This window comes from Carex rostrata, chromosome 16, assembly GCF_964058835.1.
Source record: "Carex rostrata chromosome 16, lpCarRost1.2, whole genome shotgun sequence".
Classification (NCBI taxonomy): Eukaryota; Viridiplantae; Streptophyta; class Magnoliopsida; order Poales; family Cyperaceae; genus Carex; species Carex rostrata.
In genome coordinates, this window is record NC_135933.1 from 4,675,465 (window position 1) to 4,699,811 (window position 24,347).

General features: G+C 34.6%; 1 protein-coding gene across 1 annotated transcript; it reads left to right on the forward strand.

Annotated features, from left to right (window-relative positions):
- The first annotated feature begins 10,515 nt into the window (after nt 1-10,515).
- LOC144567390 (bZIP transcription factor 29-like) lies at nt 10,516-13,367 on the forward strand. Its single transcript, XM_078317516.1, has 4 exons — nt 10,516-11,490; nt 11,890-12,022; nt 12,336-12,420; nt 12,927-13,367. The coding sequence occupies exons 1-4, from the start codon at nt 10,628-10,630 to the stop codon at nt 13,154-13,156; spliced, it is 1,311 nt and encodes a 436-aa protein (XP_078173642.1). The 5' UTR covers nt 10,516-10,627; the 3' UTR covers nt 13,157-13,367.
- The last annotated feature ends 10,980 nt before the right edge of the window (nt 13,368-24,347 follow it).

Below are 24,347 nucleotides of genomic sequence, written 5' to 3' on the forward strand. Positions count from 1 at the left end.
ACAAAGTTTCAAGTATAGCTAGATGTACCCTTTTAAACCGTGATTTAGCTTTCGAATTAAGTTGCAAGTGCACAACTTTCGTTCAAGAGTATAATCAGGTATCGATCCTCAGGGACGGTACAGTTCAACTCTAAACCTTTGCTTGTCTCAATTAGGTACTAGGTTTCGAGAAAAGATTGGTTTGATTTGTTTAAATTCCTAAATTCAATAACAGAAAAGGAAAGCAATTAAACGTTTGGTTTTACTTTGATTTTTAAAACGAAGTTTCTAGGGTTTCAGATTTCATCCTCAACTCTGCCTCTCTGGACCTTCACACGACCCTTGTGACGCGACCCGCGTGGTCTCCCACGCGACTCGCGTGGTCCTTGAGTGAATGTAGCATTTGACCTGTTTTTGAGTTATTGACTTGTGTAAGGATCTGTTGACCGTACCTATTGTTCCTAAACCTCAACTCTCGTTTATTGACTTAATGAACCTGGTAAGGATGTGCAACTTCACCTTCTTAGTGAAGGATTTCATGATGCGGTAAGGCGATAAATTCAAAAATTTTGACCCTCTTACAAGCATCTACGGATCTACTTTATTATGCTAATTCTATTAAAGCAATTCAAATGTATGCAAATGGATATCTACTCATTCATTCATCACAAATCTATTTACTAAAGGTGATTTGGATATACCTCTACCAAATATCAATTTGGTAAATAGAGAGAAGTCGAATTCTCTTCTAGATCTCTTGGATACCTTCGTTTGTCGAAACGGCCTCCTAGTGTTCACCTTGAACTAAACAAGGATTAGAAAGACCTTGCTAGAGATCCTAATCTAATAATAACCAAGTTTGTGAACATTTTAGATATTTATGTTTGTCATCATATAGAGTTCTATGGTTCAAGACCAAGAGCATCTTCTTGAACACTTCTATAGATAAACATAAATTTCATGGAACAAAATGCATGTAGCATCCAATTCATAAACATAACATGTAAAAGTGATCAACATAAGATAACTTTCAGAACACATATCTAACACTTAGATCTACAACCTCAAACTCTCGTTTACTGGTGTTCAACCTAAGTCAATTGTCTGGTTTGCTAAAGGTATCCACTATATCTCAATAGATGGAAATTTCACCTCTCAGTTACTATTGATCTCACCTCTCGGATCTAAGATCTACCTCAAATACTTGATCTAATTGCAAGAAACATCAAGGTCAAAGTACTAGAAGAGATGCAAGAAACATTCAACAGTAAACATCAAGATTCATTCAAACAATCACAATCAAGCAATGAAAGAGTAATACTCAGGCAATCAAACACAAGAAAAGCTCAAATTCAAGTTCAATGCATACAAACAGAATCTCAGACTACATCAACCCTAGAAACAAGATAGATCTACTCAAGCATCATAAAGAAATAGATAAGAGAACAAATCATGATAAAACCGAATGAGGAATTGGATCTAAGAAGAATCTTCCAATCTTCACTCAGCTCCTCCTCTTTCTTGAACGACACTCCAAAGACCTTGAGATTTGAATTCTTAAATTTCTGAACTCCCTTCTCCAGTGGCAGAGGGTGGTCTATTTATAGCTTTCCCAAAACGAATACTTCAAATTTGGGCCTTTACTGGGCTTCATTGGGCTTCGCTGTCTGCTCTGGAAACTCTGGACGCGAGTCGCGTCACCAGTGATGCGACCCGCGTTGGAACCTGTCTGATGCGCCTCGCGTCTGTGGTAGAGTCAGGGCATGATGCTACCAGCGTCAGGTTTGATGCTACCAGCACCAGGTCTGATGCTACCCGCGTCGACTCTGATGCTACCCGCATCAGAGTCTCAAAATGTCAGTAACTTCCCTGATTTCGCCAGTTTCCTGCAAAATAAGAATGAAAGCGCAGCAGTACCACATTCTATAGATATTCAATGTAATAGACGCTATTTGATGCTTTAAAATGCAGATTTTGGTACGGGAATTGGTTAGAACAATAGATCAAATATGGTGATATCAGTAACATTTTAGGATTGTCAGAACTACTGAAGCACAGCTGTACAGAATCAACTTGAAATGTTGTAACGTTTTAGGAATGTCAGAACGTTAAGTAGAGCTATATCAAATTCAAAATTCAAGTTACAAACGTAGTAACGTTTGTTAATAGTTACAACGATTTAGTTAAATCAGCGTTGTAACGTTTGACAAAAGTTGTAACGTTTTAATTAAATCTGAGCTTCAGAAATTCTTATTTTTATCAAGATTTTACAATGCAAAACGTTATAGAAACGTTATACAATCGTTGGTAACGTTTTGATCGATTAGCTGAGCTGTCAGAAAATTAAAATCCTAAATTGCATTTTGAACTAAAACGTTGTAACGTTTTAACTCAATTAGCTCATTTTTTAGTTGTTTCTATAAATAGGGCTTTGAGCTTTCTTCCCAAAGTATATAAGTTGACCTTAATCTTCTAAAAAATGATTTTCTTAGAGCTTTAGTCACTTCATTGTTGTGAGAGCTTAAAACTTCAAAATCCCTCAAATAACCTCAAACCCACTTCACTAATCTTGATCTAGATTAGGTTAGAGTGATCTATTGAGTGTTTCTCTTGAGTTTCTAAACATTGAGATCTTGTTCTCATCTCTTTGAGTTGTTCGTGTGACTTCCCTTGGTTGTAAGGGCCCACCGACTCTCATCTCTAGTTGGTTGCGTGACTTTCCGCTTGGTGTGTAAGGGCTCAACGGTTCACAAGTTGTAATTATTTCATATTGGGTAATAGAAAGGCGCACCCATAAGAGGTTGCGAAGCCCCGGAGACGTAGGCCTTTGTTTTGCCGAACTCCGTTAATATCCCGCGTGTCAAATTTCTCTAAACTCATCTATTTACTTTCAATTGCACTTATTTTCAGTTTTCGAGCAATTAGTGGTGCAATTAATATAACAAAATGGTATTAGAGCAGGTTAATCAAATTAAGACACCCTTAATTTCGAGTTAGATCAACTTGACAAATGACACCCTATAGATTTGTGAAGGAACTCCTTATTTTTGGTAATGCCACCAAAAATTTCATGCATTGGAAGAAAAACGTGAATAATTACTTGAACATTCTTGAGATATGGTATGTGGTTGACAAATGGTATACACTAACTTTCACTACCGTTACGACCGATACTTCAAATGACGTTAAAATCGAGACCCCCGATTCCAAACAAACCAAGAAAAACAATGATATTGCAACCAATGTCATATTTAACTTGGTTAGTGAATCAGTTGCCTCAATTTTTGGTAGCTCCTCAACCGCAAAATAAATGTGGGACGCCCTTATAAACTAGTATGAGGAAAATACCCAAATTAAAACGAACCAAGATAACCGGTTTAGAAGTCAAATTTGAAACCTTTAAGGTTGAAGATGGTGAAAGCATTGAGGATATGTATAATAGACTTATGCTTATCCAAAATGAATTTACCAAATTGGGAGAACCGTTTTCTAACAATAAAATTATAGGGAAGCTATTGAGGGTGATGCTCATGAGGGATAGATTGTCCGGATTGGTGAGTGCTCTTGAAGCAATCCAAGGCACACATGACTCATTCACACCGAATGACCTCTACGCACATTTCCAGAGTTTTGAAGAGAAACTTCAACAATCCGGAGAGATAAAGCAAAATTCAAAATAAAAAACGTAGTTTTTTCGGCTCAAAACCATAACTTTCCTAGCTCCTCAAATATCCATCTTTCAAATGACAAATTCATCAACAATATTGACCATGAACCATCCAAAAATGCTCTCCTTTTATTCAAAAGGTTTCAAGACATGCTTGATTTTAAAAGAAAATACAACAAGGATCGTGAGAGGAAGAGTAAAAGGGTCATGTGCTTTGCATGTCATAGAGAGGGTCACACTATCCAAACATGCTTCAAGCTATTTTCTCAATTGAAGAATATGGATGGTGAAGGGCAACAAGACCTAAAGCCAAGGAAAAAGTATGATGAGTACAAAAAGAAAAAGGCCAAAGCAATGCAAGCCTTGTTTTCCGATGGGAGCGAGGAGGAGCAATCCGACATGGAGTCGGAAAGTGAACAAGAGACCAACCTTGCATTTATGACAAGTCTAGATGAAGGTCCCTCAATCATTGATGTTGACTCAATCATCTCAAGCAAGAACATCACCGGTGAGACCACCATCGAATTCCTTAAGGACATCATCAAATCAAGGAACAACAACAAGGAAAGTGCTGAAATCGAAGCCTCAACTAGCTCCGCTAATGAGGTACATTCAAATCTTAGTCTTAATGGTTATGAGACTGAACTTGAATTGACAAATGAAGATGGTGAGGAATGTAGTGGAATAATTGATATTGAAAATTGTATAATCACCAATGAGACAAGCAATTTCACAAATGAGGTTCTAACACGGTATGGTAATGAACCTAGGTGGCAATCTCTCTTTGATGAGTCCAATAAAACCTTGGTTGAAAATGAATGTGTTATTCAAAAATTAATTGCTAAAAATGACATGTTAGAACTTGAAAATAAAACTTTAAAGACATCACACATAGGTGAAATAGGCATTTTAAAAGTTAAAATTCAAACTTTAGAGACCGAAAATCAGGCATTGAGATCTCTTAGTGAGTTTTCAAATGTTACTAGTCTAGATCCTTACTATGTGAATAATTTGATCAATGATAAATCTTATCGCAAAATGGATAGAACTGGTCTTGGATTTGAGAAGGATAAAATCATCATTTGAATCCAACCACATACAAGGCCCAAAAGAAAAAAGGGAGGCATACCCAAACTTCAAGCATCACAAATGCCAAACTTAAGTTTAATTGTGAACAATATTCAACTTATCAATTTTTTACCAAAAATGGTAAAACTCCCTTAAACAAGGAGTCACCCGAATTGAAGTCTTCTCATACCTCAAATGATAAACAAGATCAAAAGTCACCAAATTATGCATTTATGTACAAGTACAACAAGAGAAATTACAAGAACAAAAATAATTTTCAAAATAGTGATATGAACACTTTTAATCCAAAAGGGTCAAACAAAACTTATTTCAAAGGATCCAATGGATGGTTTTATGAACTCAAAAATAAAAATATTTTACAAAATCAAACTCAAAGAAATGGTTTAGCTAGAGATGTTCCCCAACATCACAATAGATTTGATTCAAGCAAAACCAAAAGTGTTATATCTAGAGTTGCAAATAAGCCATGTGGTAGTTATAAGAGTAGTTTGCATGAAGTGAAGCACCAATACCAATCTATTTTTAAACAAGGTTCTACTACTCAAAAACAATCAACTAGATTGTGCAACTATTGTTGTAAACTTGGATACTTCTCTAGAGTGTAGATTTAGGAATATAAACAACAAACAAAATGTTGTTTGGGTTCCTAAAGCTAAACTAGCTTAGGTTCACGCTTAATCTCTCCTAAGTTATTATAATTGTCAAAAATTAAGATGGAGATTAAAACAAGGTATATGTTAGTTACTAACTCAACAATAACTAATATGTACTTTGTAGGTGTTGTTTGATTACAACTCAAAAAGAAAGTGCTTGAATCATTAATAGTGTACCCTATATATTTTGTTTGTGATATGTCTATGTGTTAGATTACAAGTAAACTTCAAAGAATTATTATGGCCGGTAGTTGTTGAACACAAATTCTTTAGATGATCCAAATTTTAAATAATTATGAAATTCGCTTCTGCAACGTACCAATTATGTGTGACAATACTAGTGTCATAATGATATCCAAAAATCTAGTTCTCCATTCTAGAACCAAACACATAGAAATAAGGCATCATTTTATTAGGGATCATATTAAGAAAGGTGAAATAGAACTCATATATATCGACACCAAAAACCAAATTGCTGATATTTTCACAAAACCCTTAAATACTCAAGAACACAATAAATTAAGGTTGAATTAGCCATGCTTGAACTTAGAAAATAAGACATACTCAACTTCATTTCAAAACAACTCATAGTAATCAAAATAGTGCATTTTGGAACAGATTTACAGAAGCCAAACGTTCAAAACGTTGGCACCATTTTTCAGCTTATTTAGTTCTTAAGTAAGAATTCACCTAAATCATTGGTAACGTTTCCAAATTGTTGTAACGATTCATGCCTGTAATTCTTGTGCAAATTCAAAATTTCTAAGTCTGTCTACTTGGGGAACAAAACGTTATAACGTTTCTAAAAACTATTGTAACATTTCACCCTCAAACATGTACAAATAACTGTGAAAATTCGAAGTTTACAACTATATCATTCATGAATAAAACATTGTAACGTTCCTGAAAACGCTGTAACGTTTCAGAATTATATAGAAGAAAATACTTGTGAAAATTCAAAATTTCTTAAAGTCTATCTCTGTACAAAACGTTATAACGATCCTGGAAAACGTCGTAACGCTTCAGACTTATATACATGCAAATTCTTGTGAAAATTCGAAATTTCTAAGTTTGTTATTTCTGTACAAAACGTTACAACATTTTCAGTAAACGTTGTAACGATTTAAAGCCTATTGAGACACCTGAAACTAGCAATTTTCTCATTATCACTCCAAACTAAACCATTGAACGTTTGTACAAAACGTTGGAACATTTGTTGACCTTCAAAAATTGGAAAATGCTAAGTTTTCGGCTCAGTAAAGGTGATTTAAATGTTGAAACGTTTGTAAAACACTGGTAACGATTTAAATAAATTCACAGCATTCTAAAAATTCGAATTTCCACAAAATGTCACTTTGAAGTCAGAGGGAAAACCTTGGAAACGTTTGGGAAACGTTGGTAATGATTTAGGACGAAAAATGTTAAATACGGATCCGACCCATCCCTTCTCTCTTCTTTCACTCACGCCTCTTCATCTCCTTCCTTCTCCTCTTCTCCACTACTCCGTCATCTCTCTCCCTCATCTCTCAAAACCAAGCAAAAACTCCATGAAATCAAGAAATTTTTCTTGATCTCTTCTCTCCTCTTTTCCCTCTTCTCATCTCTCCTCTCAAAGCCACCGTATTGCTTCTTCTCCTCCTCTCCAAGGAACCCTAGCTGAGTCTCCCTCTCCAAATTCGACAAATCCAACCGTCTGATCAACGATCCGTCATCATCACTGAGTTTCTCTCGTCCTTCTCTTCTCTGATTTGTGTTTCCTTCGTCAATCGATAAACCTTTAACTTTCTTAGGGACCTATTAGGATATGGTTTACAGTCGAATGTCATATTCCATGACTAATAGTGGGGTAATCTTAATTGTTGCTATTACCAAAGGCTAGATGAAGGACCGACTAAGTGAACTTGATCCTTTTGTAATATTAGTAATTATGACTTATCATTAATCTACATGAAATTATGCTAAGTACCCAACAAGTACTTACTCAGTTAGGGTGTTGTGAGACTGACCGGAGATCAACATTAGAATAGGATTAACAGCTCTCAGATTGCATTGATACCAGTATTGTGCAACTTTGATCAAACCGTATGCGATTCCGACTGGAGTAGATACCAGATTTTGTACGGTTTACCCAGCCGTGTGCGGGTGGTGATAGAGCCGCATGCTACTGAGTAACTCTACAACTGACAGGTATTAGTAGTAGTATGCGGTTGGTGACAGACCGTGCGCAATTGTTATGACTACCAGAACTTAGACTAAATAAGTTTGAATGATAGAATGTCTGATTCCCTAGAAGCACATATTTTAAATACTTAATTTACTACTACTACTCCTTTGTTGTAATCCAACATTACAACCGAGCAACCAACAATCAACCAAACAAAACACAATCAGCTAACATAAAGGAACCGATAACCTAGACCTTAGTTTACATCTTAGATCTCTTAATACACTATCTTTGCTGATCGACACCCCAATCTATACTATACAATATATTCATATGTTTGTGAATCGACAGTAGAATAGGCATTAGAGTTATTATTAGCATTGGTTTCCACCCTATCACATAGAGCTGCTAATGATTAAGGCTCGGCTCAAACTCGGCTCGGCTCAATGAGAGAAGCAAATGATTCGGCTCTTAACTCGGCTCGATTTTGAAAGAAAAAGCTCGGCTCGACTCGGCTCATATAAACACTTGGATCGATTCAGCTCGGCTTGCGAGCTCGTGAGTCAGCTCAGAGCCGACTCATTATTGAATCTGAGATAGCAAGGCGGCGATGTTGTCGAAGGTGTAACGGCCAATGGCTCTTTATAAGTGGTAGCAGGACACGATTCCTCTGTTATTCTTATCCCTAACATTATTATTGCACGAGTAAATTAGTGTAAAGTATCTGAAAGGCTCTGATTGGCTTTACTGTATACTATGGTCATGTCAAAGTAATGACACTTTCATGAAAATTTTTATTGTAATAAAAAAAGTTAATATGTGGCATGGTATAATTGGTCCAACATTTTTTATTTTCCTTGGTTTCCAAAAAAAATATAGCTTCATTTAAAAAAAAAAAAATAGAGAATGGGACAGTGAACCAAGGAATTTTTATTTTTATTTTTTATTTTTGTGAACGGAAAACAGACGATTGATCAGATAAATCAGCCAATTAGTTGGTTTCATATAACATTCTGACAAGTCTATTCGTGACAGTTTGATCACCGTCAAAGGTTAATCGGCTGATTAATCGGCTAAACGGCCGTTATTTACAACACTGATTGAGTTAATTAACTAGATGGGAGTATATATAAAAAAAAATATTTGGACTCCATATTTTTATATATATTGTTTAATATTTCATTATTATTTTAGATAGGTAAAATATTAATATTTTAAAATTATCCAGACACTTTAGATTAATAAATTTTATATCTATGTAAAAAAATATTAATTAAGGTTATATGTATCTAAAAAGAATTGCACGTGAGAGTGAACCAAGGATTTTTTTTTTTTTTTATTTTTGTGAACCAGGAACAAGTGAAAGCCTCTGAAAAGAGAACATAGGGGTACGTGGCAATCAACCAGAGCCTCTGAAAAGAATATCCCAAATGGAACTAAACACCAAGTCTTAAAAAAAACAAAACAAATAGAGAACCACCATGCAGAGAATCTGAACCATTAGTGATGATGAGTTACCCGGAAATGTTCAATTTTATAGAAGCTGAGTAAATTAAAGACAAATTCACTGGGTTAAAAATAAACTGCTATGTTTTTATATGTAGCGGGTTAGAATGCAGTTAATATGACCCGCATCAAGAATACTTCGCAACATAATCTATAAGTGGACTGGAATAAGGGGCTCATGGGTCTCTCCTGAATGGTTACTTTTCCTGAATAGCGAGTTAGGTCGCGAACTCACGATGGCCGAGCCGAGCGGATTTGATAAAAATTAGTTAATAGTTTAAAAACATGGGCCGGCTCATGAGCTCACGAGCCGAATCGAGTCGAGTCAAGTGTTTACATGAGTCGAGTCCAGTTGAGTTTTTTTTTTCAAAATCGAGCCGAGTCGAGTTTGAGTTTTTTTCAATTTTGAGTTCGATTCACTGTGAAATATTGAGCCGCTCAACTCATTGATTCGCGAACCGGCTCAACTCATTAGCATCCCTACTATCACATGGTGTAAGTACTTCTTGAATCATGTTTTACCTCCTAATGTCTGAATTGAAACTTGAACAATTTTTGCTACAATGTGATGTAAATTTTTGTGATAATTGAGAACAACAGTTATTACTATACTTATATGTTGTACATTTTGTTTAACCAGTGATTACAATTTTTTGTTACGAAATTTCTGTTACGAAATCTAATAAAATCAACTTTTTTTTTAACGGCCCAAAATTCAAACCAAGTTCATCTGCCAGGATAATTTAAATCAGTCATCCTGATTATTCCTTGCTTTAAAAAATAGCGCTCAAATTGAGAAGGTCAATGCGAAATCACGCCTTCCTATGTGCGCAAAATCCTAATACACACGTAATTTCAATTGCTAAGTGTACCCGTTCTATCACTCCCTTTTCTATCCCCCGCCCAAGACGCCCGCCGCTCAGAGCCGGTGCACCGCTTAGCTTGATTTTCTATGGCGTTTATAGTCAATCAAACATGTTGACTACTACTTTTTAATTAGACTCTCAATAACGAATGGTCAAACTAAAGAAGGATACACACACACTCTTTTGATACAATATGAGTAGTTATCAGATGATCAATTTTTACAAATATGAAAAATTAAGAATTAATCATACATTAGACTTTACTGACATCTAATGTAAATTACACATCCAAAATGTATGTACAATGTATATGAATTTCAAAACAGATATGGTATTAATTATGTCCATAAATTTTATCTATCTATTCATTTGTACAATATATTCAACTAAATTAAAATTTGTACAATATATAACTAGATATGGTATTAATTACTGATTCCGTAAAATTAAATACAATTGAATGTAAATACATTCCCCATGAAATTAAAAAATGCCCCATCCCCAATTTTCAAACCGTGTCAATCCAAATCAAGGCAACTTTCAAGCGCCACACTATATCCAAATTATTACACCCAGCCGTCTCTCCCTCTCTTTCTCTCACTAACCAAAGACCAAGACAAAACTCACAACAAAACAATCTCCCTCTCCTCAGCCGACCGACCAAACCCCTCCCCTCCTCTCTCTCTCTGTCACTTATTCTCTCATGGAACAACTAGATCTACCCCGTACCAGTCCTGGTACGTACCGCCACCCTTCTCCCGGCGACAGCACCGCCACTAATACCTCCTTCAAGCGCCCGGCCGGTTTCCCACCTGCCCACCCTCACTACTCCTCTCAGATCCCGCCTTCAACTCCCGTTTCGGTACAACCGGTACAAACCCACTCCCGCTCTCTCTCTCAACCCACTTTCTTCTCTCTCGACTCGCTTCCTCCTCTCAACCCTACTTCAATTTCCCCCAATCCTTCGCCACGTGCCTCCCTCCCGCCCCGAAAAGCACACCGCAGGTCCCACAGCGATGTCCCTCTTGGCTTTACGGCCCCGCCTCCAGTCAAGCAAGAGACACCACAAGAGGTACTAAGCACTGACGATTTGGTGAGCGCGTACATGAATTTAGATAATTTGGAAATGTTGAATTCGTCAGAGGCGAGCGGCACCAAAGACAGCAGCGAAAATGAGGCAGAGAGTAGCAGTGTCAACGAGACTGGAGCGTCCAGTGGGATGAACGACCACAAGAGGGAAGGGAGTGGTAACAAGAGAGGAGCAAGTGTTGAACTGGTGGATCAAGTTAATCCCAGGCACTGTAGGAGCTTGTCTATGGATAGCTTTATGGGAAGGTTGAATTTTGGTGAGGATTCACCAAAATTGGGGCCCGTTTCACCGGGTATCCCATCACCGGGTAACCAGAGCAGCGGGGGGCTTTCCCGGAGTGGGTCAATGGACGGGTCTCTTAACCCTTTTGGGATGGAGCTTGGTGCCGGAGAGTTTAACGAGGTTGAGATTAAGAAGATCAAGGCAAATGAGAAGTTGGCTGAGATGGCTGTAACTGATCCTAAGAGGGTAAAGAGGTTAGTAATTAAGATTTTTTCCAATTAATTGGGAAATATTAGGGCTTCAAAGATTAATTCAGAAAAATGTGATAATTGAACAAGTTGAAGATATTTTTCTGTTGCCAATGCCAATGTTTGGTTCATGACTAAATCAAGAAATGAGAGATATAGTCCTCACTTGAGCTGCCATACGCAGAATAGTGAGACTGGTCTTAATTTAGGGTGGCCTTTACTGTTTTAACTTAGGCCTTCTTAATTTTAAGCCTCCATGAAAAAAAAAAGGTTTAGGCCGACCTAGTTTGGAATAACCAAGTTAGGTCTTCTTAACTTTAAAAGCCTCATCCAAACATGCCAAATTCTATTTAAAGATTGATTGATCTTGGTAACAAGTAATAACTGAAATTTTTAAGCTTGTAGAATTTTGGCGAATCGGCTATCAGCGGCTCGATCAAAGGAGAGAAAGATGCGGTACATTTCTGAGCTGGAACACAAAGTTCAAACTTTGCAAACAGAGGCTACCACCTTGTCTGCTCAACTCACATTATTACAGGTTTAATATAAACTTCAAGTACTTTCTTATTTATCTTACTGATGTGCTTGAATTAATTTCTGATGATATAGTATGTATTTGAATTAATACTTTATGGTGTACTTCGTTAAATTAATCTGATTGAACATACCTTGTTATATTTATATCATTGAACATATCATTAATTTCACATGATTTCCATCCATTTTGTGTTGAAACTTTGATGGACAATAATCCAATTAGTATAATTTCAAAATTATATCTGTACGTCACAAAGAAGAATTTCATTTTCTTGGTTATGTTGTACTTAATGCTGCAATATGCTGTTTTATAGCGAGATTCGGCCGGCTTAGTGAGCCAGAACAATGAATTGAAGATCCGTTTACAAGCCATGGAGCAACAAGCTCAGCTAAGAGATGGTACGAATTTCATTTTTTTCATATATAAAAGGTAGTATGCTTGTCCTGTTTCGGTACCCTAAACAGTCTTTGGCATCACTGGTACAGCAGCCGGAGTATGGCCTGGTTTTTAAAAAAAAAATATTTACCAAGAGAATAACCTATTGTTAAAAAAAATTGAAATATGCGTATGCTTTCCTATTAAGTACAATGGTATCCATGTCCTAGTTGTGGTAGCGTAACAACTTATTCAGATATTTTGATAAGTAAATTATATTAATCATATGTTCTTTTGTAAACGAGCTTAAAAATATAATTGTGATAATGAATCTGGCAAGCTGTATTATTATATGATTCATACAGTACCATACTTAATTTGTAACTTGTAAATTTTATTTTATTATTATTATTATTATTATTATTATTATCATTTTTTCTTGAGAAAGGTCCCAGAGCATGGAAGACATAAATTTTACATCTGTTGCAATTAATAATGACGGACAATATTATGTATTGAAAATGTGCAGCACTGAATGAGGCGTTGAGTGCTGAGGTGAAGAGGCTAAAACTTGCAACTGGAGAGATCAGTGATTCTCACCACCAAAAGGCAACTGGAGGCATGAATAACCACCATCAGTACTCTCTCAGCTCTCAGATGCTCCAACAGATGCAGCAAATGCAATTGCAGCAGCGTCAGCAGCAGCAAGTTCCGTTACAGCAGAAGCCACAAGGCCCTCAACAACAACAAGAAGTATAAATAGATAAAAGAAATAGCCATCATATATCTCATATTATATGGATAAGATATAATTTTCTAAGTGTAGGTTAAGTATATGTTTGTCATTTTGTTGTAATTTCAGTATTATGGGTTGGGTTAAATTCTTTTTTTGTTGTTTGAAATAATAGGAGACTATTAATTGTTAAGTAGGGGATATTGATATAAAGGTTATAAATCAAAATTGTCTAAGGTCATATTTGGTTGTGGAGTAAGTGCTGGAGTAAAGATAAGTGCTGGAGTAAAGAGTTTACTTCACCTTTAAGTAGCTAATCGTTTAAGTAGTCACCTTTGAGTAGTTAAACGAGGATTAAATTTGAAGGAGTAATATTTGAGCTAATTCGGAGTAAGTTGTTTCACTTGTAGTCAGAGTAATATTCATTTTATAATTTTGTTTCTTCATCAATTCACTTCAAGTTTTAATCAAACATGATTAATATAATTTATCTTAATTTGAAATAAACAATTTAATCTGAAGCAATTTTACTCTACAACCAAATCTATGCATGATATATGAGCTTTGACTGCGTTTATTTTCAATATTCTCTCTTAATATATACAAAATTTACTCAAATACCTACAAGCTTGTCTTCACCTAATTTGTCATACTCGGAAAAATTAAAAGTCATTATGGTTCAAAGAGATGTGAAAACTGATCCTAATCGTTTTTCGATCTCAACTTTAAAAAAGACTGCTTCAATATGCCTAATCGGCAAAGCTCCACAAAAGGACCATGCTAACTGCACGGGGCCGTAAATCGTGTGATTGCATGCGTTTTTCTTCATCGCTACAATCACACAAACTGGCCGCATGCGCCGCGTCAGTTCGGTTGACATGCATGGCTATGAGCCTATAACTGTAAATAGAAAATTTAGATGTACTGAAAAGAATAAAGAATATTGATACACTTTTACAATTTATTTGGAGATTAGGCATTTATAGTACAAATATGTACGGCAAATTACATGATGCAATGCAGGTCTTGCAACTTGCAACGCCAGGTCTTTGACCCAGTAACAGAAAACGGTGGGGTTTTGCGTCTTTGGATGGACGACGGGACCCTGGCTTGGATACAAATGTGAATAAAGTAATGCAAGGGGGATATGATTGTGTGCGGATTTATAATGTATTCTTCTGTAAAACGAGTCGGTAAGTGCATAGTAAAATAAAATAACATTACCCTCAACATGTATTACTTCTAAAATTTACTAGTATCATTTTGTATATTTTTATTTTAATTAAATCCTCTAAAAAAATCTATTTGATTCGTAAGTCCGTATTTTTTTTAAAAGAAATACACATTTTGCATGCAATATCTACATTGCTTATCTACTATGCAAGTGCTAGTTACATATATATTAAAACCATATTTTAATATATTTAATATAATTTAAAATCTTTTGATTCAGAGTAGATGACTTTATAAAATGACAAGAGTTCTCTACTAGAAAAAAAAATGACAAGCCTTTGCAGAGGAGCTTAAACATAACACCTTTAACAATAATTGGAACGAACGATTTGAGTATCCCCTGTGGTAATCTCAACCAAGTCAAAATTAATAGGATATTTATTTAGATTATAGATTAAAATTATTAAATCGAACGACTCAGAATCTCATTCTACACGGTCAGATATTATCTTGGATCTGAATTAGAATAATTTGGGGGGTGAGGGTGGTACGGACGTGTTTGTAGGCTTGTAGCATTGAACTCAAAATAACTAAAGAAGTGTGGTGGCATGTGATTTGGTGCATGGAAGGAGCATAGGGGTGGAGTTAGGCCGAATGTCTTTTTCCGCAATTGCATGGGTCATTTTAAGTACGTGGTCGGGGATCAATCGAAGCCTTATCTTCTTCCTAAATCCATGGGGTTTTCTGGGCCCCACCTGCGAAACCCCAACTTCCCTTTTGCTTACCGAGATTTACGGAATTTGACGCAAACTAAGGTGAACCACGCCTAATAACAAAGATCCTCTGTTACTGATATTCTATAACATGGGATGTTGTGAAGTCGCTGCAGAGGGATCCTACCCCAAGGGGATCTTACCAATTTCAGATCGAGCGGTCTTAATCAATTCTGATGGTAATATCTATCGTTTCAGGAAAATACATTAGGGTTTGTATTTGGAATTTGAAGCAGAGAATCCAGATTTTTATGCGTAAGACAATTAACTTCTACTGCAAAAATTATGTTCTACGATACTACGACCACAAAATTTTTATTTTATGTTTACTTGGGACAGCGTAAATTTTGTTTTGGACGGTACATATTAATTTCACAACTTGTCTGTTCTCGTGAATATACCTTTGGGTTTTTTTTTTTTTTTTTTCTTCATGTACAGTCTTGGGCACAATAATGATTATAAACAGATATTTCTAAGAAGGTCAACGAATATGCTCTTTCGTTGAACAGTGAGGATACTGGATATGTTTTTATATTGTCATTTATTTCAACATATTTTCTGTAGAAAGAGTCAACATCTGCCTATAAAATATAAAACGTATGTTACTTTGTGGCCATTTTATCCGGACTAAAGAATTAATCTTTAGGTTAGTGACAGACAGGGGCGAATCAGGATTTTGATCAGAGATAAGTACAAAATATACATATTTTTCAAAATTTGAATATTTGAAATTAACACATGAAAAAATAGCAGTCATGAAAAAATAGAAAAAAAATTATACAATCACAACTTTTAAGAAATTTTTAATAAGACAAAAAACAAGTCTCAATTATTCACAAAAAACAAGTCTCAATTATTCACTAATATAATATAATATAAAATTAATAATAAACTACAGTAATTAAAGTTGCTTAAATTATATGATTAGAAACTTATCCTAATATAATATTAACATGGCCTCATGTCAAAATTTGAAACAAAAAACTTAAAACTAATCACTAAATTAAAAAGAAAAAAAAACTGATTCCAATATATTTTAATGCGGCCCAACATGAAAACCAAAATCTGGCCCATTCAATTAAATAGAAAATAATGGTCCCACATGTCACATTCTCCTTTTTATTCCCATCTCCTTTATTTCTATGGAGAAAACAATTTTTCCTTCTTCTTTTCAACGATTTTTCATTTTCTTTAATATAAGCGAGATTATAAACATGCCATGGATCTCTAACTGAACCATATTTTCTTATTTTTTGTTGAATTAGGAGTAGACACTAATATTGTTTAGGGGTAGACAGGGCGGACTCATGTGGAACCAGAGGGGGCAGGTGCCCCCCCTGGATTTTGAGTTTTAGTGGTAATTTGTCGATTTCGATCAACTCTGCTCCTCCCTGAAATATTTTTTTTCCATTTCTGGATGTTTAATTTCTAATTCGGGTTAAATATATGGTTAAAATAAAAATAAATTTCTTGAATTATGATTGGTAATTAGAATTATAAGTTAGAGGATTAGAAATTACAAGTCAGACTATTAGAAAATATAAGTCCAAGTATTATTTTTTTATCAACTATCCAATTAGTTAATGAATTTAAACCCGATTAGCTATTTAAATCCGATTCGATAATTTTTTGCCCCCCGCTGATGAAAATCCTGGATCCGCCCCTGGGGGTAGACACTAACGTATAATACTAGTTCTACTTCAAAAAAATCATAATCCAAAGGTAGATACTTGCCGCCTACTTGCCTACCCCTGGAGCTCTTTAGATCCGTCCCTGGTGGCAGGAATTATGAATTTGAAATTCAAATGAGATAATTCTTTATTGTAATAATATGAGTATAAATTTGAAAGACCTTCATCTTTTTCTCTACATTCTTTTTATCTAGACCTTTTCTTTTATCCTTTTGTTTTAAAATATTTTTTTATCATTTCTTTCGTAAATAACAATTCTATATTCGTTTCGGAAGGTATGACATCTATTTTAACTGAAAAAAGTCAGCTGCGTAGTACAAAAACATTGACCTTCTAATATAGAAAAAAAAAACTTATTATATAGCTTTATTTGTCATTTTTGTCAAAACATGAAACAGTCAGGAGGCAATATATAAGGTAATGTTTCTCACATAAAATATAACTGTCATTTCTTAGAATATATAAGGTAATTTTATATTGCCTTTTGATGTTAAGAATCTTTCAGATCTCCTTCTGCTGGAAGAGAAAAGAAGCTCAGACACGACTCAAACTTTGGACCTCCTGGTGCAGGATTCTGGGGTTGGCAACCCCCCATTTCCAATGTTTGGCGTCGAGGAAGATGATGAAGATTTATTAGATTTGTAATACTTAGTTTTATGCATGTTATGATGTTTTTGTGTTTTCCTAGGATTGTTGCCTTCTTGTGTTGTGGACATGGTAAGATGTTTTGATTTTTTCTATTGTTTTTGCTTATGTTTTGAACAGCTGTAAAGACTTGACATATTTGATTTTGGTACCAATTTTAGGTACTAGATCAAATATGCTATAATTCTTGATTTCAATGAAATCGGTAGTAAAATACCACTATTTTAAAAAAAAATCATATATGATGTCACTCTTTTTTTCTCTTTTGAGATGAAAAATATAATAATGTCACTTTTATATGTATATGGCCTAGGATTACTGTCCGTCCGTTTCCCGGCTTAAGAACCGGGTTTTGACTTTTGACATTGTATAATAGTTCAACTTCAATAAAAATATTTTCTTAGGACGTAGGATAATTTTATCTAACCGATTTTCTTTACTCACTGAATTTTTAATGGGTCTTTTAATAAATTATTTAAAAAATTTCTGCTGATGATTCTTTGAGCCCAATAAGTTTCCAACTGGGCCCAAATAGCCCATGATCAATATATTCCAATTTTTACACATCATAGCCCAAAACCTTAAACAATGCACTCAATTTATAGAAAGAGCTTAAATCACCGGTTACCAGTACCAGAAAGAGAAACTGAGGAATAGCATAAGAAAGCTTTTTCCCTGGATGCAAGTATTAAATAAATCATCACCAATCAGGAGGGAATGTGCGGCGAGGGCTGTGCTTTTGATTCGAGACGCGCTAGCAAGATTTTTTTCTCTTGGAGAAGCTCAAGAGCTCTCTCTCTTAGTTTTCTGTTCGCTCGTATGATGCAACTGTTTTCTCTGTACAGTTTTATGGCTTTTGTCAGCTCAGTCTCGAATCTAATGTCTTGCTTCTCTTTCGATCTCCTTCGGGTCCTACTAGAGAAGTGTATTTGCATTAGACATAAATCTACTGAGCATCTTATCTCTTTCTCTCTGTTTTCTTTTTTCTCCTTTTCACTGCTCTTCTCTTTCCTTTTTTATTTTTTATTTTTGTTTCCTTTTGTTGGTTCTCTTTTACTGTGCAACTTAGGAAGCTAGATTAAAAAGAAGGCTTCTAGTGATTACAAAAAACCAAACAACACACCAACAAAAAGTTGGTATCAAGTAAGAAAAATTTACAAGCTCAAATTTTTACAGTGGAAAATGTACACCTGTTTTTAATTATGAAGAATATTATAGTACCTTGTAAGTCTTCTTATTCTTCTTCTTAGAACCACAGCATAGTTTGATCTCTGCTTCTTGAACCGAGAATGAAAAGGGGAAGATGGCTTCGTTTCAAAAAAATAATAACAGCTTAAAGACATTTGGAGCGTTGAAATACAACTAGAGTGGGTTAAAAATTAAATGAAGAAAGCAACACGCTAAGTTTTATAGATTGATCGGTGAACGACTTTACAGTTCAAATTTATGCATGAATAACCCCACAAAAGCAAGAAATAACATGTATTCCCCTAGAAAATGAGAAAATCACATAAAAGGACCTAAAAAATTGTATTTTCTGCGTCATCGTTCATACTCCTCATTTTCTAACCGTACGCACTCGTTAATATTTGAACGCAGAATTAGTTCATGTCTAATTGAAGGGTAACAGCTGCTGGCTGCAGTATAAGTCCGTAAACAATTCCAAAGTATGGATAAATTAAATTAAGAACTGCGAGCTTAGTATAATGACACAAGGCCTCATTTCTCTATGGAGAGATACATGTTCAATTCTCGAAAATTTTAGATGCTGGAGTGTTTCAGAACCCTTTAATAAATAAAGTAAATGTATAGATAAATTAAGTACAATTAGTTAATTTAATTGATCAATTATTATATATATTTTTTTAAAAGAGGCTATTCAGCCCATTCCATTGATTGGAATATAGATAATTACATCAAAAAGCTGTCTGTTTGGACTATATTAATCATAGCCATAACCAGCCCAGTTCTTAGAATCCATAGAAATCAACAAAACGCCACTAAGCATGGCATACAATAACCAAAGTCTAATACTAGCAATACTCCAAAAGTATATTAATGTAGCTAATATTAGGTCACTAAGTAATGGGCTAAGGCTACTTATATCTAAATGACAAAATTGGAGGTTGTGCTTCATGATCCACTAGGGCAACTCTGGTGCCTCCCCACCAAAGCCATCAAGGGGCTGATAAGCAACTATTTCCATGGGTATGAATTGAGTTAAGGGTATGACATCTTCTATTACGGGAAGCCACTCTCCAATTGCATTCTTGATTTTCTTCTTCATGTTACCTGCTATTGATCAATTATTATAAAACCATTAAAACATAAAATGTATGGAGGGTGGTGGCCTGATGTTAAAAAAATAAAATTGATTAATTAATTATGTTAGAACTATCTTAAATTTTAGATCTTTGTTGGTTGCTTACCAATTTGTGAAGTTGTATTTGCATAACTTGTAACAAAGTACTAGGTAGAATTCGTATCATCACCTACGGCCGGTACTTAATGAATCCAGTCTATTTGTTATATTCTAAAACAAATCTTAAAGGTTTCGTGCATTACAAACTTGGACCGGATTTGTCCAAATTCTGATCGAACGGTTGAGATTGGAACTCAAACGCGGCATTACCTAATAGGATCCAAACTCTAGCGATGTACTGGATAATTTTTAAGGTTTAAAGAACAAAGAGTAGTAAATCTTGTACCCACTCTCTCTCTCTCTCTCTCATATGGATAATTAAGACTTACTATTGTTAGTTGGTTACGTAATCGATTTGTCCTTCTTTCCAGTTCAGCGCGGAGAAAATGATATCGTTTTGAAATTTGAATTCAGAGGTGAACGTGCAATTATTTGTAAAGAGTCAAAGAAACTGTTGCTTAAAGTCTCTTTTGTGAAAACAAGTCTACATGGAATCTCGAAGTATTCCTTTTTTTTTCCCTCGAACTAAGTACAAACACTTATTTTAAAAGGTTGCTTTAGGGCTGTCAAAAAAGCTCGCGGCTCTGGCTCGCCTCTAGCCCGCTCGCTAACAGCTCGCTCGGTAGTGGACCGAGCTGTTAACGAGCCAGCTCGGCTCAGGTTCGGGCCAAAATAAACGAGCTGAGCCAGGAGTCAGCTCGGATCGGGCCAGCTCGGCTCGTTAAGCTACAGTGAATTTATGATTTAGTCCCGTATAATTTTAAGTCCAGTCCCATTTTTAAAGGCGCAATTATGCAAAATTAATGTATTTTCGGTTTGGGAAGAAATGATATGGCTTTAGTTGCTTGAAGATGTGCATGCTAGACAATTTCTTAAATGTTTTGAATGAGATTTTTTATTTTTTTATTTTTGAATTTGTATAATAGCAGTCCAATAAAGCCCAGCGAGCCAGCTTGTCAGCTCGCGAGCTAGCTCGGACTGGCTTGTCACAAGCTGAGCCAAGAATTTTGGCTCGGGTGACCTAGGTCCAGCTCGCTCGGTCCAGACTCGGACCAAAATAAACGAGCTGAGCTAAGGCCCAGCTCGTTTACAGCCTAATGTCCAATGATTTAATAATTCCCAGCCTAGATATATAAATAAAAGGTTGCAATCCTTCATTCCAGAAGATAAAAAAGTCGTCGTCTTCTTCTTCTTCCCTTTATTTTTTTTAAATTATAAAACCAGAAGAAAAAGGTAGGAAAATAATAGTAGATAACATCATGAGAACTGTCATATGAGGTGAACCTCATATATTGTACTTCCTTGTTTTGACATATGGTGAAAGTCATGCATGCAATGATGTATTGCTATCAATGCTTTTCATGAGGTCTACTGCCACTCCATGATCAATCAATGACTTTGAAGAAAAACTGGAATTTTGCCATCAATTCCACCTTTGAGTCTGAAAGGGCACTTTCTTGTTTATGCAGCACTCATAGTTGCCAATAAAGCAAGGCCACAGTCATGCCCCAAAACCATTCTAAAAGTTTGCGCATAATTTTCCCTTTTTTGTTTCTTCTTAGTATCGAATTAGCACATTTTAGGACAAAAAGTTTAAATAATTAAGCATATAGTGCATTACAATGCATATTAGAGTTCCATGAACTAATTAAATATACATAACACTTCAAATGGATCTACTCTAACATATCGGTTGTACATGAGTAGAGACGAATAATTTCTATTAAATTTTAACATATCGACGGTTCAAATTAAAGTAAATATATAAACAATGGTTCAGATCAACTTGTTAGCAGACCGAGCCAGAGCGAACCAACTCAGGTCAAATCGAGTGAGCTATTTACGAGCTGATCTCGAGCAAACTAAGAATTAATGAGTTATTTTGCCAGTCCTACAATTAGATTGACTCGAGACTATGAGTCTGAGCTGCGATTGTGAGCAAACAATAAATAAAAAATTGTCTGAATTTTTTTTTACCTCTCTTTTGTTTATAATTATGAATTCAAAACGAATAGAAAAATGAACACAACAAGATAAGTTTCTCAATCCGTGTTATTCAAATGCTCCATCATGTACAAAAAGGACTAATAAATTATCAAATTTACAAAAATCTAAAGTACATGATTAAGTCATAACATTGATTTTAATCAAAATTTTAAAATCGTGTTTGAAATTGATCAACGAGACTTAAAATATCTCAAGCTTTAGGTCATCCTAACTAGCTTAACTAAAAAAATTATATAAATTCAGAAGTCTAGTCATGGTCCAGTACGTATATACAAGGATGTCAATGATACCCATTTACCTGTTTATTTTACCTGTACCGCATTCGATAAGACGGATATATGTACATTTTTTTTTTTGTGAGTTTATTGAATATATGGATACGAATTTTTGTTTGGTAGATAAACGGGTATGGGTATAGGTAAATGCTATTTCGTACTCATTGGATAACGGATAATTATATAAAATAAATTACATCATGACAAAATGTATGCATGTTATTGTAAGAAAAATATTATGTAAACATGTTATTTTTTATTTGAATGTTTTGTGAGTGAGTCTATGGTACTATGCATATCACGGGTTGTTACCGTACTACGGCTCTATATTTTAATTTTCAAATCCTAACGGTCGATCCGAACCGTTCATCTTGTTCTCCATATTAATATGTATTTGGAGACCAAATTTTACATTTTTTGCAAATTTTTTACTATTTTTTTTACATATTTAGAAAATCACTTGATCTGAAAATTCTAGACCATCCAAAAACAGTGATTTTCAATAAATCTAAAAAAATAGTAAAAAAATTACAAAAAATATAAAATTTGGTCTCCAAACACATATTAATATGGAGAACAAGATGAACAGTTCGGATTGACCGTTAGGATTTGAAAACTCGAATATAGAGCCATAGCACGGTAACAAATCGTAATATGCATAGTACCATAGACTCACTCATGTTTTGTTATTTAGTTAACAAATTGAATTTATTAGAAGAGTTATTTATGATTTTGATTTGTTTTACTTCATAAAAAAATTATTAGTTAGAATTTATTGTATATTTATATTTGTATTTGTAATTTATATATTAGTATCTGTGATTGCATATGTATGACATGATAAGTTTTGATAGTTTATTTGTAAAAATAATAGAAGTATTATATTTGTATTATTTGTTATTCGCTCACTACCGTTCTGTTATTAGCTAATCTTAATGCGTATGGATAGGGTAGAGTCAAACAAATTCTTAACAAATATGAGTAAAATATGAGTAAGATCAATTCTTAGTGGGTATGTATGAAAATAGTTCCACTTTACCTATTGACACTCCTATGTATATATATAATTGGTGACTCATGATCTCTTTTTTGGTCTAAAAGTTGCAAATTAATCAGACATTGTGAACTAGGTATGATGAATTTGAAGGGGTACCTCTTTATCTCCTTAAAATTAAAGATGGACAATATTAATAATATGAAACACTTTGTAAAAGTCGCTTCATTATTTTGAATCTAAAAGGCCGAACAAAAACCAGATTTCTTTTTATTTTTTAAGTAGCAAGCATATCTACTATAAATTTAATTATATAAATAATAAATTACAAGAAAAAGAAAGGATAAACTAAATGACGAAAGCAGCTTCTGATAGATGGTTTCACCCATAACTCGTAAATAAGATCACATCATTTTCAAACACGAGCAACTATTACAACGCTGGGCAGCAGAGGGTGGTGGCCTGGTGGGAGTCATATCCTCTGAGGTAACAAAATATTTTTGTTTAGACCTGAATCGTCCGATCACAATTCGGATCAATCTAGTCGGAAGTGAAATGTACGCGGTTGCCCCTTCAAGTAGAAAGTGAAATACGACTAATAAAACATGAAAGATAACCAGTAGAACGTGATATACGACCAGTAAAAAAAAGAATGATAACCAGACGAACATGCAAAATAATTAGTAAAGGTGAAATATAACTAGAAGAAGATGAAAAACAATTAGAAGAACGTGAAAGACAATTAGTAGTACATGAAATACAACTTGAAGAATATGATATATGACTAAAAAGACGATGAAATATAACCTATAGTAGACGAAAGACAACAAGAAGAAAACTAGTAGAATATGAAAGACAACTAGTACAAGGTGAACAACAACAAGAACAAAACGAAATACAACTAGAAGAATATATGAAATACAACTAAAAGAAGATGAAATACATTATGTAGTAGACAAAAGACAACAAGTAGACAACTAGTATAAGATGAAAGACAACTAGAAGATGATTAAAGACAACAAGTAGGGTATGAATGACAACAAGTTGAATATGAAAGATAACCAGTACAAGGTGAACTACAACTAGATTTAAATGAAATACAACTAGAATAATATGAAATACAATAAGAATAAGATGAGTTACAACCAATAGTAGACAAAAAATAATTAGTAGAATATGAAAAATAACTGGTAGAGCATGACATACAACCAATAAAACATAAAATACAAGCAGTAGA